Source organism: Macaca fascicularis, chromosome X (genome assembly GCF_037993035.2).
Source record: "Macaca fascicularis isolate 582-1 chromosome X, T2T-MFA8v1.1".
Lineage (NCBI taxonomy): Eukaryota > Metazoa > Chordata > Mammalia > Primates > Cercopithecidae > Macaca > Macaca fascicularis.
Window position 1 is genome coordinate 126,577,604 of NC_088395.1, and position 16,691 is coordinate 126,594,294.

The 16,691-nt window shown below is 44.7% G+C and overlaps 1 protein-coding gene across 7 annotated transcripts in view; it reads right to left on the reverse strand.

Moving 5' to 3' along the window:
• The window catches only part of TMEM255A (transmembrane protein 255A), a 52,047-nt gene extending 35,898 nt beyond the window's left edge, over positions 1-16,149 (reverse strand). For all 7 annotated transcript variants that reach the window (XR_012430277.1, XR_012430276.1, XM_074029899.1 and 4 more), the window contains exons 1-2: positions 15,968-16,149; positions 9,093-9,235 (exon numbers count right to left, since the gene is read on the reverse strand). Coding sequence is in view for 4 of the 7 variants with exons in the window: in XM_074029899.1 (XP_073886000.1) it covers positions 9,093-9,235; positions 15,968-16,025 (201 nt within the window). In the remaining 3 variants the exon portion in view is untranslated. The remainder of the gene's footprint in view (positions 1-9,092; positions 9,236-15,967) is intronic.
• Positions 16,150-16,691: the final 542 nt, after the last annotated feature.

Consider the following 16,691-nt stretch of genomic DNA (forward strand, 5'->3'; position numbering starts at 1 on the left):
TTAACCCATACTAAAAAAATTTTTTTAAATCTTTTTTTTTTAAAGCCTATATTTGTGGTTGACCCACTGCAATTTATGTTAGCACTTATTCACCTCTTCTTCCATCCCTGCTTCATTTATGGACAGAAAGCATTCATTAAAGGGTGAACATAAATGGCAGTGTAAAACACTGAAAAACAATTTTCCTGTCTAAGTGGCTGGGATTATGGCTTGGTATAACAGATCTCACTGCCCTCTCAGCTCTGCTATTAGAGGACTGAGTCTGCCAGTCTTAGATGAAAATGATCACTAACCAATAGTTGTTGATGGGGATGAAAGTGGAAGAAGTAAAAAGTGGTGAGAATGGACCAATAAATCTTAACACAAGTTCAGTGATGTAGTTACTTTCCTCTTTAGCCTCACTAATGGTCTGGGTTTCCATCTGCAGCCTTACTTTGGCTCACAGGACATCTATTTCAATTTGAGACCCCCAGGCCTTGCACCTAGGTTTGAGAATCTAACAGACCCAAGGGCTGGGCAGCAGCTTAGTAGGGCAGTGTAGGGGGACTGGGTGGTTGTCTCAGACCCCAAGAATGAGAGAATGAACGGAAGAAATGAATAGAAATCTCCAGGACTCCTTGTGCAGGGCCACTCAGACAGCAATGTCTCTTGAGAAATAGATACTACAGTGCATGAGGGTAATATCCAAGACTACTGAGAACATCCTCATTCAACAGTCAAGCTATGCCTGTCTCCCACCTGGTCTTATTTCAGATATAATTAAAATATGTTGTCATAAAATATACTGATTAAAACTTAGTTATCACACTAGCCTGGCTTCCAACCCCAGCTCTTCTATGTCTGTGTAACCTTGAACAAACTGGTTAAGCTCTCTAAACCTCAATTTCCTTATATTGTAAAAATAGGAACCACAGTAGTGACTACCTTATAGGGCTTTTGTGAGAATTAACCAGGATGATACATTCAAAGAACTTTGCACAGCGCCTGGTACACAGTAAGTACTCAGTAAATATTACTTTGTTCTAGTGATTATTATTATTATTATTTTTAAAGTCATTTAACTTTTGAACCACTCTAACCCAATTTGAGCTGGAAAATCCTGTAATTTTTTATAATGTGCTCTATTTTGTGCTAAGAGAGTTTCCTTGTTCTATCTTGTCTCCCCCTCTGATATGTTCCACGGCTTCTATTTTTTAGGAGAAAGTCCATGAATAGTCTGTGCTTTTGGCACTCTGGGCCACTTGTGGAGTTGAGAGAAATTGGGAGGCAGCTTCTTACAGGATAAATAAGTCATTTTACTTAACAATTCATCAGCTTCCAAAGGTATTCACAGAATGTCTCCTGAATCGTGATAGCAGTCTTTGTCCTAAGACAGGAAGCAAAAACACTCGCCCCCGCTCGCCAACCCCACTATTCCTCATACTCTCTCATGGCAAATAACTCTCTGATGGCAGTGACCAGAAGAGGTGGGTGGAAGTCTTGTGGAATTGTCTGGAAAGACAAGGCACTCCAGAACTGAAACTCCCAGGCCAGTCAGTTACTTCATCCAGTTCTCTCCCCTTCCCCTCTATTCTATTCTATTCCACTCCAATGCATTCAGTTTTCTGATGTTAACTACTAGCTTTATGTCAGATGAATAAGACGTGGCTACTGTCCTCCAAGAGCTCACAGTCTAGTAAGGGAGAGACAGACTGGGTTAAGGACCACAGACCAGGTAAAAACAAAGTGCTATAGGAGCAGGGAATAATTTGTGCAGCCAGGAATATAATATATTCTTGGCTCTGCCCTTGGCCCAATTCCTTAACCACTCTGTGCTTTGGTTTCATCATCTATAAAATGGGAATCATAATAGAGCCTGCCATACAGGGTTGCTTTGAAGATTATATGAGATGAAGTATGTAGTGTGATTTGCATAAGGTAGGCTGCTAAATAAATGGTAGTTCTAAGGTTTCATAGAGAAGGAGACATTTTTATATGGGTTCAAAATATGGATTAGAGCTCAGCAGGCAGGGAACTAATATGTATTGAGTCATGGCTGGAAGAATTCACTTACCTGGATGATAGGTTAATGAACTCACCAGTGTTGCTAAAGCAATCTTCCATTTCATAAGCATTTTAAGTTAAAGAAGTACTTGCCCCCTAGTTTGGTCACATGAATATGTCAGAGTGTGGTGGAATTGATATCATTCCCATTTGATAGACAGGAAAATGAAGGCACAGAGAATTGTAAGGATGTATGCCCTCTTATGGCAAGTTAATGGTAGGTCTGGGACTAGTCCTCGGGTTCCCTGAATAACAACTTGCGTTCTTTTAGCCACACCTTGCTGTGTTTGTGGCCAGTGTTAGTAGAATAGTGACCTCCAATTAACAAGGACCTAATTGTTGCTCCCTAGAGAAGAAGTTCTCTGCAAGGATGGGGTGAGAAGTCTTATTTGTGGAAGAGCTGAGGGGTTGAAAATAAAGAAGGGAAAACCAACAGTTTCCTTAAAATGGACAGCTGCTTCTAAACAATTGCTTGCTCCCCTGAGACCTCAGAAAGGTAAGCTCTGTGGTCTCCCCTCAAGAGCTTCATGGAATCATGTAATGTTCAGACCTTTGGACCTCCATCTTGATTCCCCATTACCTGAACAAATAACTAGTTTGCTTTGTTTTGGCTGCCCTCCACTTGTGGGGAAAAAAAAAGGACAGATGATTAGATATCAAAGACAGATTCAAGGGCTTTTTTGAGGCTGGACTCTTGTCACCTATGCCTATTCCCATTCACTGTCCCAGACATCTAGGACTAAGGCTAAAAATATTAGTCATTAGGTAAATATTAATTGGACATCTACTCTGGCTGGCACTGTATTAGATCTGTGATTTGGAGGCCAGGAGGTGGGATGGGGTATGATCAAGACCACTCAAGCTAAAGGTATGATCAAGACCACTCAGGCTAAAGGAGCTCATACTATAATCAGGTAAACCAGTCCACAACCCCTTTCCATAATATTGAAATCCACAAAGCTCTTAAAACCAAAAAGTGTTTTTTTTTTTTCTTGAATGTAACTAACTTGGTGGCAAAACCTGATCTTGAACTGATGTGAGGTTATATTATCATCTTTTTAAAAAATATTATCATCTTTATCTCACTTAGTGTAAAAATCCATCTTTTATTATAGAAACACGAGGTGCTTGATTATGGGATGCTTCTCAAGGCTCTACTTGATTGTTAGATAATATGTGGTATATGTACTGTATACTTTTTCTAAAATAAAAAGTCTAAATTCTGAATCCCATCTGACCCAAGGGTTCAGAGAAGGGATTGAGGACCTATATAAACAAAGTTAAATGAGAATATAGCCCCAACAGACGCCACAAAGCAGGACATAAGTATTTTCCAGCAACCATGAATAGGAGGAATATATGGTAGGGAGTTCAAAGATGGTAGACACCACTGTGGAGCCCAGTATCTGAGAAATGTTTCTGCTGTGTCTTTAAGTCAGGATAGAACAGAGCACTGAGAGAGAGAGAGAGAGAGAGAGAGAGAGAGAGAGAGAGAGAGAGAGAAAGAGAGAGAGAGAGAGAGAGCAGGGAGGATGTTTCAGGCACAAGGAAAAAATGCTATGATGGCCCCAAGGCAGAAAAGCCCAAGTCATGTTCAGAGGACTGTGAATTGACAATTTTGGCAAAAGAGAAGTAATGAGAGACTAGGCTGAGGGCATCTATGGAGAGCTCTGAATGACATGCCAAGGAAGCAACAGGGAGCCAATGAAGGTGAGAACCTTGTGGTATTATAAAAGTCTTACCCAGCAAATCAAGATTCAAATGTATTTATTTATTTAGAGACAGGATCTCACTCTGTCACCCAGTCTGGAGTGCAGTGGTGCAAACAAGGCTCACTCTAGCCTCGAACTCCTAGACTCAGGCAATCCTCCTGCCTAAGCTTCCTGAGTAGCTGGGACTACAGACCTGAGCCACTGTGCCTAGCTAATTCTTAATTTTTTTTTATAAAGACAAAGTTTTGCTATGTTGCCCAGGCTGGAGTGCAGTGGTGTGATCCTAGCTCATTGCAGCCGGCCTCGACCTCCTGGGCTCAAGGAACCCCCTTGCCTCAGCCTCCTAAGTAGCTGGGACTACAGGTGTGCTAATTTTACCACCACACCTGGCTAAATTTAAAATTTCTTGTAGAGATGGGGGTCTCACTATGTTGCCCAGACTGGTCTCGAATGCCTGGCCTCAAATGATTTTCCTGCCTTGGCCTCCCAAAGTGATGGGATTACAGTCCCAAAGTGATGGGATTACAGTCATGAGCCACTCCTCATGAGCCCAGGTGTCATTAAAATGAGCCCAGGTGTCATTTAAAAATGTACTTAGTAAGTTAGGGACTTATACTTTAGAATGAACTTAGATTTTAGAAACATTTTCAAACAAGAGGTAGAAACTTTTTCACCTCTTGTTGAAAATCTTTCTGCCTAATACACAATTTACTACAAAATCCCACTATCCAGAGCTCCTTATGTTTCCTGAGCATTCATGTTAACTAAAATTTCTTTGGACTTTTCAGAGGAGTCTTTACATGTGAATCTGAGGCCACACTGACCTAAAGAAGGTTTCTGGGATATTGATTGTTTTGAATGATCCCTGTTGTCCCCGTCTCCTAATATCCCACAGTAACTCTGAAATTATTTTCAATTAACTGATTCTCCTACCCACTCCCTGGGAAAGCGGGCAGAAATTCTTGCTCTTTCCTAAAAAAGACTCAGGCTAGTATGGGCCCTAATAGTATCAATACAGCAGCTGAGGAGAGGGTGCAAGAATGAAAGGCTTGTCTCACTACCCAGGGGGCCAACTCCATCTTGTGGGTTGCTTGGGAAACACGTTTAGAGGCCTCTTTTTCCTGCATCTAAGGGAAGAGGAGGTGTATCGGGAAGGAGCAACCACCCTCCCCTGTCTCTTTCAGCTTCAGGTAACAAATGAAACTCTTGGGTTTTTAGGCCTTCAGAGTAGAAAGCTCACCTGCACCCTCCTGGAATAAAATGCCTTGAATATTTGAGGACAGTAAAATTCTTAATCCAGTTTGTCTTTTTTTTTTGTTGGTGTTCGGTTTTTGTTTCTGTTTTTTTTTTTTTTTTTGAGATAGGGCCTCACTCTGTCACCCAGGTTGGAGTGAAGTGGCGCGATCTCAGCTCACTGCAACTTCCATCTCCTAGGCTCAAGCGATCTTTCCACCTTAGCCTCCCACGTAACTGGGACTACAGGCTTACACCACAGGGCCAGGCTAATATTTTTTTTTTTTTTTGTAGAGACGGGGTTTTGCCATATTGTCTAGGCTGGTCTCAAACTCCTGGACCCAAGTGATCCGCCTGCTTCAGGCTCTCAAAATGCTGGGATTACAGGTGTGAGCCACCGCACCTGGCCGTTTTTAGTTTTTAAATTTTATTTATTTATTTATTTGAGACAGAGTCTTGCTCTGTTGCCCAGGCTGGAGCCCAGTAGGGTGGGTGATCATGGTTCACTGCAGCCTTAACCTCCTGGGCTCAAGAGATTCTCTCACCTCAGCCTCTCCAGTAGCTGGGACCAGAGGTGTGCACCATCATACTTGGCTAATATTTTATATATATACTTTTTGTAGAGATGGTGTCTCACCATGTTGCCCAGGCTGGTCTTGAACTCCTGGCTTCAAGCTATCCTCCCACCTCAGCCTCCCTAAGTGCTGTGATTACAAGCATGTGCCACCGTGCCCAGCCTGGTTTTAGTTTTTTAAAACTTTACAGTTCAGCCTGTACAGACTAGCACATCTTTAAAGAGGCATGTGTGCGTATGTCTCTTAGAACGATGATACCACATTCTAGCTCAGGTAGAATAGCTAACATGCCATGAGAATGCACCTCGCTGTACAAAGATATCTCATTTGGCAAAATAAAGATGCTCCCGAAAAGCTTCACATGACTTAGAATTATGCAAATTGAATTATATTTTAAGTATCTGAGATCACAATATTTAAATGATTTGCATGGTAAGTCTTCTTTTAATCTAATAACTTCTCCCTAATTTGTCTGTTTTGAAAATTTAAATTCTCATGTATTGTTAACACATTTAATCAAAGTCTAAAACAGCAGACTGTTTCAAAGTCTAAAACAGCAGTTTCAATAAGCTGAAACTGTTCCACAGTTCTATACATTAGTAATTTATATTTAAAGTGACCAATTTGACAGTGCAGAATCTCCAGATGATGCACCATGATCCTGGTTTTATTGCTAAGCATATTTTACTGTGTGTAAATTCTCCAGGTGGTTGCTAGCCCACCTGAATTAGACTCTTCCCCCTCCTCACCCCCAGGATTCTTTCCCCTCTGGTGGATTCAACATGTATTACTTTCTCAATCAAAGGTTAGTTCATGAAAAGAAAATTCAGATTGCTGGGGCCCATGCAGACCAACTGAATCAGAATCTCTTGGGCTAGGGAGTAGAGATCTGCATTTTTCACAGGTTCACCAGGTCATTCTTATTCACGTCAGAGTGGGGAAACCACCAGTTTAGAGTTTCTATAGTAACTCCCTAATAACCAAGCTATTCAATTAGTGAAAGTACCCCATTCCCAGACAAATCTGGATTCTCAGGCGTTTACTGTTTCTGAGGTATGAGTCGTAATTGTATTTGTTACTACGTGATCTGACCTATAAACTCATAGATTTTTCTGCTATTCAATCTGCTATCTTTTCCCCTTTATTCCATGTAATTAAAATGCATTTTAAAGAAACAATCTCCAGGAACTATGAGAGCACATTTTTAAAGGTTAAATCATGGGGGCACAGTATCCGTTAGGGATGGCTTTCCTATTAACACTTCCATATCAGCTCTTAGTGAACCACTCACATGCAAACACACGCCCCCACTGCTTCAACTTCCAGTGCTAACTGAACATCAGGTACTCGAATAACAGCAATCAGTCACCCTCTTTCCTTTGTTCACGTATTCCAACCTAGCTGCCCACGGTAAGATATTCCACAGAGAAGGTTCACAGCCACTGTTCATGAATAGGAGTTCGTACTCTTAAATAACATGGAAAATACCTTCCCCTCACCCACAGAGACTCTGAATCTTGGCTTCAGCATTTGCTCATCAGTCAGAAATATTTTACTAATGCAGCTACCTGAAATACACAAAGTCACGCAGACCCTATAAATTGCTTTTCCAAGCCACCGAAATGCTATCTTACCCACTCTGTTCCTCCCCGCGCAACCCCCCGCCCCCGCCGGCTTCACTTGTGTTTAAAAATAAAACTCAATTCTGCTGACGACTGGTTTTCTTGCCTCACCACAGGAAATGGACTGGGTGAGTTCTCACATCACATGTTTAACAGAGGGCACCAAACAGTGTCTGTGGGTCACCTGCCCTCAGCTGGGAGGAGCCCTGCCTGCCCCGGAGCTGTAGAGGCACTTCCCCCAGCAGCCTTCAGCTCCAGGAAGGCATAGCCTACAGCCCACGTTAGGTCCCAGCTTCTCAAGAACTATTGAGGAGGCTGACTGTGGAATGAAATCAGTGACCTAGGCAACAGGCTCCAGGCTTGGTCACTCATAGCTCTGGCTTGTCCAAGACATCATCTTTAATCTCTTCCTCTCGCTTTGCTTCTTTCTCCAATCCCCATCTCTCTCTCTCTCCCCCTCCCCTCTCTCATTTCATTTCAAAGAGAAATGAAACAAAACAACAACAAAAAATACATCTGACCTCTTTGCTGTACTAAAATACCTATTAACTGAACTGTCCTAAACTTCCTTCTGCTCTCTAGCAATTGAGGAGCCATTTAATTGATATTTAAAATATGATCTCACCTCTAGAGTTAGGTTTTTGGGTTCAACAGCAGTGTACGTAGACTCAAATGAAGTTTTGGTTTTTCTAATGTAACTAGTTTAGCAGTCTCCAAAGGGAACTGCATGCACCCTAGGGTAGATAAAACAATCCACTGGAATACGGCTGTTTCCTATTTATTGTTTATCTAAAATAATAAGAAAGAAACCAAACATTACTAATATTTAATAAACAGACTGTCACTGGCACCCTCTGTCCGTGTGAATGTCAGGTGATCAGGTGACCTATCCTTCTGAAGGAGGGCAAGTTCCAAGCAGCAAAGGGTTGATGGTGGGGCATTTTATGTATGCCTGGATTGTATTATTCAATTTTAACGAAACTAGTCCCAACAAAATGGATACGAGGCTTGAAAAGATTCCTCTTGAGACACCAGAAGTTGAAGATGACCCTAATAATGTAAGCCAACGTAAGCAACAAGAAAATGACAGAGTTTGATACTACTAACTCCCAGCTTTTTTGTCAGCCAAATTGTGAGATTGACATTTAAAAACATGACTCCAATGACGATCTAATCATATGGGATAAGAAGGCAGCCAAAAATATTCACAATTATCTACTGGGCCATTTGAAATAAGGATTTAAAGCCACTGTCTTTAATGACAAATTTCACACTAAGTGCATATTATCTGGTGACATTTTAGTTTATGTTCACATGAAGATATTGAAAGTTATTGTATACTTAATTTTTATCTAATTTTTGAATGTTCATTTTTATATAAGTTTTATGAACATGTATATATATATATAATTTATAAGTGAATAAATATATATATATTTTAAGAATATATCTTCCACAGCTTTTTCTGATAGGAGTGCAAGATCACTTTGGAGATCAGTGCTGTTGGTCAGAGTGTCAAGCTGCCAGGATCCTCAGATTTCAGGTAAGATCAGATGACCTCTATTATATATGGGAATGCAGATGCCTGGAGAGAAAGGACCTTAGCCTAAAGTTAACACTGCTAGTTAGTAACATCTCCTAAACCGGAAACCTGAGGTCTTAAGGAGTGAGATGACTTGCTCAGGATCACACTGTTAGATAGGGATGGTGCTGGATTCTTCTGATTTTCAGTCCAGTGCTCTTCTTAGCGGGCCCAGAGTTGCCTCTCTACATAAATATATAGGCATATAAAGGAGGAAATCTGAGCAAACACTAGACACTCAAACAGAATCGAAAACTATCAGAGCAGAGCCAGAATTTCTGTAGACAGCAAGCTACTGCGACCTACCTGTGCCTTCTATACTTACAATAACTCCTGGGTAATAACCTCCTACAGTCACATTCTGGGTCCTGGTGGTTGCAGCAAGGCCCACTGTGAGAATTAGCACGGACACAATAAGCAAAGTCACGGTGACATAGATGGAGTTTCGTTTCCTCCGATTGAATGCTCCTGAAAGCACAGAAAGAAACTAAAATTGCTCATTTCAGTTGGGGAAAGGACTGACTTAAAGAAAAAAACACTGAGAAGGTTTTCCTTTCCTATTCCTACTGGTAACTGAAGTTATCTTTGGTGGTGATGGTGGGGGAGTGTTGTGGGGAAGGGATAGAGCATTAGTTTTTGCAGTCACCAGGTGCCACTTCTATAATAAAAAATGTATTTCCAGTTTGAAAATAAACAACAGAAGAAATTTCACCAGTGAGTGCTCCTGGCACTCTATAAGAGATGTGTCATAACTACTTAGTAGAGTGGTTTTTTTAGACCAAATTAGAAGGCATATGATAAATGGGAAGTGTGTGGGGGGGTATGAAATGAAAACATTTTAAAGCCAATATCCAACTAAAGAGATTTTTTTCATAAGCTAGAGATATGAAATTTCATTTTCAGTGTAAATATCACAGCCAAGCCAAGTTACTGGGATTTTTTTTTTTCATTTATTTCTGACATTTGCCACCTCATGTATAAACTTTAAAATGGTATATTGGCAAGATTTGTCACATAACAAATGTGTGTAATAAAGTGAGTGTTTGGAGGCCATTAGTCCACAAAGACATGTATCAGGGGAGGTAGGTGGGAAGGATTATAACTTATACACATTTAGGCTTATGTGAGGGTGACATAAATATAAATGATGAGAAAGTCATTCTCCCACTCAGGGCTTATCAGACATGATAGTGCAAACCAATATTTTTTTGAAAACAGGATTATTAAGTCAGATAGAAAAATGGTATCTAAGCTCACTTTTTAATTTAATTTTTTTTTAAAGGAACCGAGCACTGTCCCACACTCTGCAGGGATTTCTCAGGCATAGGGAGAGGGCCTTCAACAGGACATACCAGGGGAGAGTTACCACCTAGGAGTTCTAAAAAAAAAAAAAAGCAAATGAGAAGGGTCCAGCTCCCTAGTGGAGGTGTGGAGCATGAGGAGGATGAAGCAGTGAGGAGCCCTGATGGAGTTGCCCACCCACGTGGCTTGACTGTCATTTATGGCCCTAAAGAGATCACTTGAGTCTGTCCATGAAGACCCTGTCATTCTGGGAGACCTCACTGCAGCCTCAGGAAGCAGTTGTTGAGAGAAGCCATGCAGACTGTTCCACAGGGAAGTGGGGGAGAGGGGATGGAGGAAGGGGGAGGAGGTCAACCAAGCGAGACCCAGGAGGCAAGGTGGTGGTGAGACAGAGGGGCTGTGGCTGGCCTTGCAGCCCCCTGCAGATATCCCCTCCTGTATGGAAGAAAAGCATTGGGAGTATCACCCAGGCTTAACCCCACCATCCATCTTGTCTTCCCCAGTACAGTCCCTGCTGAAGTCTCCAAGGGAGGTGGGAGGGGCTGGCGGTCTCCCCTGATGTCAGCCTCGAAAATGAGGGATGTGACTCATCAGGGTCATTTCTAATATGGGACTATTCTAAGACTATTTTTCATTGAAATGTAGAAGTGGTTTGAACGTTTGTAGGTATCTACAATGCTAAAGCACCATGTCTCACCCTGGGGAAGAGGTAAGAAGAGTTGGCAAATGAGACTCCTCTTTAAAGAGGCCTGAGTCCAGCCTCCAAGGGGCAAAAACATAAAGTCCCACTAGAGACACCTGTAACATCAGGGCCCTTTCATGACAGAGCTATTAGGGATGCAAACGGGAGCTGACTAATGGTAAACACATGAGCAAAGCTGGGAGCTCTGGACTGCATGGTACTGGGAAAGGAATAGTAGAGGGGTTGGGGAAGGCCAGGAGTTATTTCTTCTGTTTACCTGAAGTGTAGTTATCCTTCCTTTTGATTTTGAAGGACCCTAAATGAGTCTCTAAACCAGAGTGCCTAAGTTTATTTGATGGTAGATACTTCTCAGTGAATCTGTGAGTTGGTTCTACAGAGGGGCTCTAACATAAACTTACCAACACGGCCTCCCATTCTTACATCTTCCCTTCCCTTTTGTCAGTCACACAATCTCTAGCCTTCCCCTGCCCCAGACTGGCAAAAGAGAGTGAGGGAACATTTGGATACACCACGGATATCTTTGTGACACGGAAGTGTCTCAACACCTTACCCAGAAAACATGTAACCTTAGAGACTAAATTGGAGAAGTGTGTGTGCATGCATGGTCTTTTTAATTTTTGTTTGTTTGTTTGTTTCATTTGCCTGCTCCTTCCCCACCAGCTGGCCTTTAATCTTATTCACAGCTCTTGGGTCTTCTTTGCAAATAATCACTCTAACTTTTAAAAGCGCAGGAAGGGCCAGGTCAGAAAAGTGACTCAGCAAACCACATAGTGTCATTTGAAAATCTTTTTTCCTGCTTTAGAAACTGAATTGAAAATTCAGTCACTTGAGCAACCCAGGCAAAGATCTCACAGCCCCACAGGGGCCTTGCCTCCAGATAGGATTTGCTTTGGGTAAAATTCCTAAGAAAACTCTTCCCATCACCAGGTCAAATATCTAATCTCTGTCCTCTCACGAGCATCCTTCCCTGTCCCCACTTATTTTATATTATAAGGACTATAATTGTGTAACATGAAATTATTTCTAGTTGCACTTGGGAAATTGACTGTTTTAAGGAACTCCCTCCCAGGATGACTTGTTTTGAAAATGAAGAATCACCCCTCAATTTATCTTTAGTGCCAATTTGACTCAATAAAATTCACATCTACTTAGAGCAAGACATACCCATTTTCTGAAGGTGTGGCCCAGGCTCCTAAAAGGCAGTTTATTGTGTCTGCTTAGGACATTTTCCTGGTGGTTGTTTTATTTTAGAAGGGAGAAGTACAGCTCTGTTCTTATTTGGGTACAATTTGGGGCTTGCCTTAGATGTTTCTGTAAACACAGGACCATCTTATTCTGATTTTGTTCAGTAAAGTGACACATAAAAAAACTCAGGCACCATGAGGTACTTAAATAAAGCAGTGGGTATATGAAAATCATGCCTATTACAATTTATACTTAGTGTTTGATACCTAATAAACAGTCCGTACTTGTTGAATAAACAAGAGGCAACATCTCAGAATTGTTTCCCTTGTAATCAAGAAGGATGTGGGAGAAATTGTGTGAATAAATACGGGCTATTCTCATAGAATGGATTTTTTAACGTAGGGTACACCTGAGGGTTCCCTCAAATTAAAAACTTTCTGGCTAACTAGTGTGAAAACTGCAATATCTCTCACTACCCTGTCTCCTTGGCACCCAGTATATTTCTGCTTAAACAACAACCACCTCTGCAACCAACAGCAGTGAGAGTCTGAAATCTTGTCATTGGCCTTACTTGCCCCCCCTCAGCAGACTCCCTGCAGAACTACTGCAGCCCTCCCTCTCTGCAGTGCCCCACCTCCACCCCAGATTCCTGATGACCAGGATGCTTAGCTCTAGAAGCACCCAATTGTTTGCTGTCTCCACCCTTCCAAAAACAACCAGCTTTTCTCTCATCGAGTTTTCCCCCCATCAGAGCCCCCATCTGCATTGCGGTCTTTGAATCTGGGTGCCTCCCTTAGAAGCATGCTCAAAATTCCCCTCCTCCAAGAAGTTGTTCTTGATCAAAATTAATCACTTATTCATGTCCCTAAATTCCCAGGTACCTTACTCAATAAGTATATTAATTGTAACTGGTACCATTATAGTTGTAACCGTGGGTCTGGTACACAACCCATATGATGTCTGCCAGTCCCAGGATTATGTATCTGAGGGAACCAAGACGTGGGTTGCTAGAAGGTAGGATGCTGTATCTGTTACTTTGTTTTACCTTGCACACGTTTCTTGATTATCCTCTCTCAAGAGACTAGATAAGGTGTATAATCTTTACTGGGCGCAGTAAAGTTGGGAACCCAGTATCCAGTCCTGTACACGGTGTTGTTGATGCCTGGCTAGTTCTCTGGGTTGATCTTTTGAACTGATTAGGATTTGCTTACCTGAGTCAGCTTTGCCACACAGGGTGGGTCCCCGGATATCCCCGCCTTGAGTATCCCTAGAAACAGGTGGCTGCCCAAGACCTCAAGACCCTGCCTCAAGACCCTGCCTCAAGACCCTGCCAACCTCCCGAACATTTCCTTAAAGGCGCTGAAATCCATCTCTCCCCACTTTAGACAGTTCTCTGAATGGAGAACATCCAAGGCCGCCGGCGAATTACAAATGTGTTATTTGGGAGGAAGGAATGCCCTACTGTAGTAGAGATGCCTTTGCGCCTGGGGGCGGTGTTGCCAAAAGGGAGAAGGGGGTTGCTGGGAGGGGATGGGGGGACGCCGGAGTCAAATTACCGTCTTCTTAATTGCCAAGTGCCTGCTCCACTCTGAGCCTTGGACAAACTGCTCTATTCCCAGGCAGCCAGCAAGCGTAGATTGCAGGCTTGGTGCAGTGTGTCTGTGTGTTTTAAATTTTATTGTTTTGGTTGCGGTTGTGTCTTGACAATAAAGGAATCCCCTCAGAAATGCTGCCCTTGGAGGCCGAAACACTAACCCACCCACCCACTGTCCTCTTCCCCCCACGCAAGGGAAGGTGGTGTTGCCAGATGCTAAGTGGGAGTAGCTCCTAAGTAGCCTAGACGCTGATTCAGGTTGTGCTGGACCAGAGCCAGGGAACTCCGGGATGACTCCTCTGTCCAAACTGTGGAAACCCAGCGTTACCACTCGACTCAGGAATTTGCTAGTGCCGTCGGTCTGCGGACTTTAAAAAGTGGAATGCGTGGCGCCGGCTCCGCTTCTGTCTGGGATTTATGATTCCTTTCCCGCAGTGTGGAGACTGGGCTGGGCGAAGCCCACTCAGCTGTTTGTTGCGCAGACCTTTCGAGAAACACAAGATCGCTGAGGGCCCCTGGGAGTCCAAGAAAGAAAGTTCTTCATCTTGTTCCCCAACCCACAGAGCAGTGCGCCAGGTAGCAACTCTTTAAGCCCTGGACCACCAACCAGCCCACTCCCCGAAGGCAGACGGGCTCGGGGCGTTGTGGCTTGATTTGCAGGTGGTTAGGTGGTTGTCGTCCACAGCGGGAATGGACGCTGCGGAACCCTAGCGCTCTTCCACTCAGCCCTCCCTCGCGAAGCGCAACAGCTTGGCGTCGGGGAGCCAGGACTGTGTTGTTGGCGCCACAGCTGGCCAAGGTAAGGAGTGCATTCCCACCTGTCTCTGTCTCTCTGTCTCTCTCTCGCTCGCTCGCTCGCTCGCTCTTTCTCTCTCTCTCTCCCTCTCCTTCTGTGTGTGTGTGTGTGTGTGGTGTGTGTGTTGGAGAGAGAGAGTGCGCGCGCGCGAGCTGGGAGTAAGGGGGAGTCTGGTACTGCTGGGCTCTGGATTCGGACCAAGTCCTTGGCCTCATTTGTACCCCGTTGTAAATAACTACGCCCTTAAAAATGAAAAAGAAAATTCTTATACTGAATATGCAAAACCACTGAGGATACGGATCTTTCCACCATCCAGGAGATAACACTTTCTGGGGCCCCTCCGGTGAACGAGTTTTGTTGACACCGAGTCTTCTGCAGGCAGTAGGGAGATTATATAGGGGGTTCGATCTTTTCCCTGCCCCCTCCACTCGAGATGTTCCCGCAAATTCATCGGAGAAAACCTGAGCAGACTGGTGGCAGGAACTGCGGGACAAAGGGATTTTGCAGAATGTAAAGTATGTTGGAAAGAGAGAATTCGATTTGATTGAAGTGTATCCGAGGCGAATTTTAAAAGATTAGGTGGGATCAGGATTTTACAATCCCCTCCCGCTCTCCAGGGCTCCAAATTAATTTCTCCGCCCAGTGAAATCATAGGGCTTGGGAAGATGCCTAACAGCTGAGGGGGACTGGGTTTGTTTTTTGTTTGTAACTACCAAAAAGCAGCTTCAAGCGGCAGCCAAGTTGGTGCCGAAGGTAGCTGTCCCCCAGTTTCTGTAAGGAAAGGAGTCGAAGGATGCCCCTCCCCCTCCATTCCGCCCTGAGAGGAAAAGCGCTACTTCAGAAGATGCGCGGGCTCGTGCTGGATGTTTCTCGCGCTCTCACTCCTGCACCTTACTCCCTTTTCACACTCATGCACATTCCGTGCATTTGGAGCAGAGTAACAATCAAATTCAAAGAATGTTGATCCTGCCGCTGCAGAGGGCAGGGCTGGGCTGTCTTGAGTGAGTCCTCAGGAATTCCCCTCCCCTCATCCCCCCTTTTTTCTCCCCCCCGCCCATCCCCCAGAGTTGCGCAACCCACCCGCCCCCCGCATCAGCGAGGTGCAAACTGCATCTCTAAATTTCAGGGCAGCTTCCCAACTGCATCTCTAAATTTCAGGGCAGCTTCAAGAGAGTTGGGAGGGGGCGAAGACCCTGCTTCTTCTAATTGTCGTTAGTTGTGAGCTCTTAGAAGTGACCAGGACTTTGCAAAGAGGGAGTGTCGAATGGAAAGCTAAGGCGCAGGTTGCAGGGAAGTGTTTTGATCCTCAGATTGCTGGGATTTACTACCCGACTGCAAGTCTGTAGACACACGCACACAAACAGGCACACACCCGCACTCCGGGGCAGAGATACTCCGACGCAAGCTTGGCGCTCCGATCTCCGCACGTCGCTCCCTCTGCAGCCAGGCCGCTCCCCTGGGACTCTGGTCCATCACCCAGACGCTGGGGCGCGAAGACCACCCCACCCATGCCCTGTTTCCCGCTCTCTGGCTTTTGGGGCAGCCGGGGCGTTCACAGTCCAGAGGCCAGCGCACTCACCCCCTGCTGCCGCCGCCCGAAGGAAAGGCCGCTAGACTTACCCATGGAATCGGGCAGGGACATGTCGCTGGACCGCTGCTGAGTCAGGGACTGATGCATGGTGAAAACTGCCCGGTTGCCCCAGTCCCCGAAGCTGCTTCAAGCGCCCCCGGCTCTGGGCGCCCCGCAGAGCATCCTACTCCGCGGTTGCCTCTCTCGGTCCCTCCGAGAGCTGAGAGAGACTGCCTCTGGTTGCGAGCTGCAGCCCAAGTGCCGCCTCCCCCTCCCTTCCCCTCTTCTCCCTCCCTCCTCTTCTGCCTCCCTCTGCTCCGGGAGGCAGCAGCATTGGCGGTCCGTGCAGCCGCGTGCGCTTGCGCAAGACCCCCCCCTCCCCCTCAGTCTCCCCATCCTAGTTATCCACCTCTCAGCTTCCCAAGCCAGACAGGGAGCAGTTTTAGCCCCTTGGGGCCAGGGCTGCGCAGAGAAAGAGGGGGAAGCTTCAGTCTGAAGCCAACCAACCTTCTCTGTAGTTGGACAAGGTCTTGGGTAATTATCCTGTTCTAGGATTTGTAACTGGGGAGGGGGTCAGAGTCAGAGGTTCAGAGCTGAGGAACACACACACACACACACACACACACACACACACACACACACACACACACACTTGAGCAGGTCTAGTCTTAGTGCTTCCAGAATGACATAATGGAGCTGGAGATGATCCAGAGAAGGGCCACTCTATAATCAAAGGGATGGTGTGTGTGTGGGGGGGGGGAGGGGGCTGACATA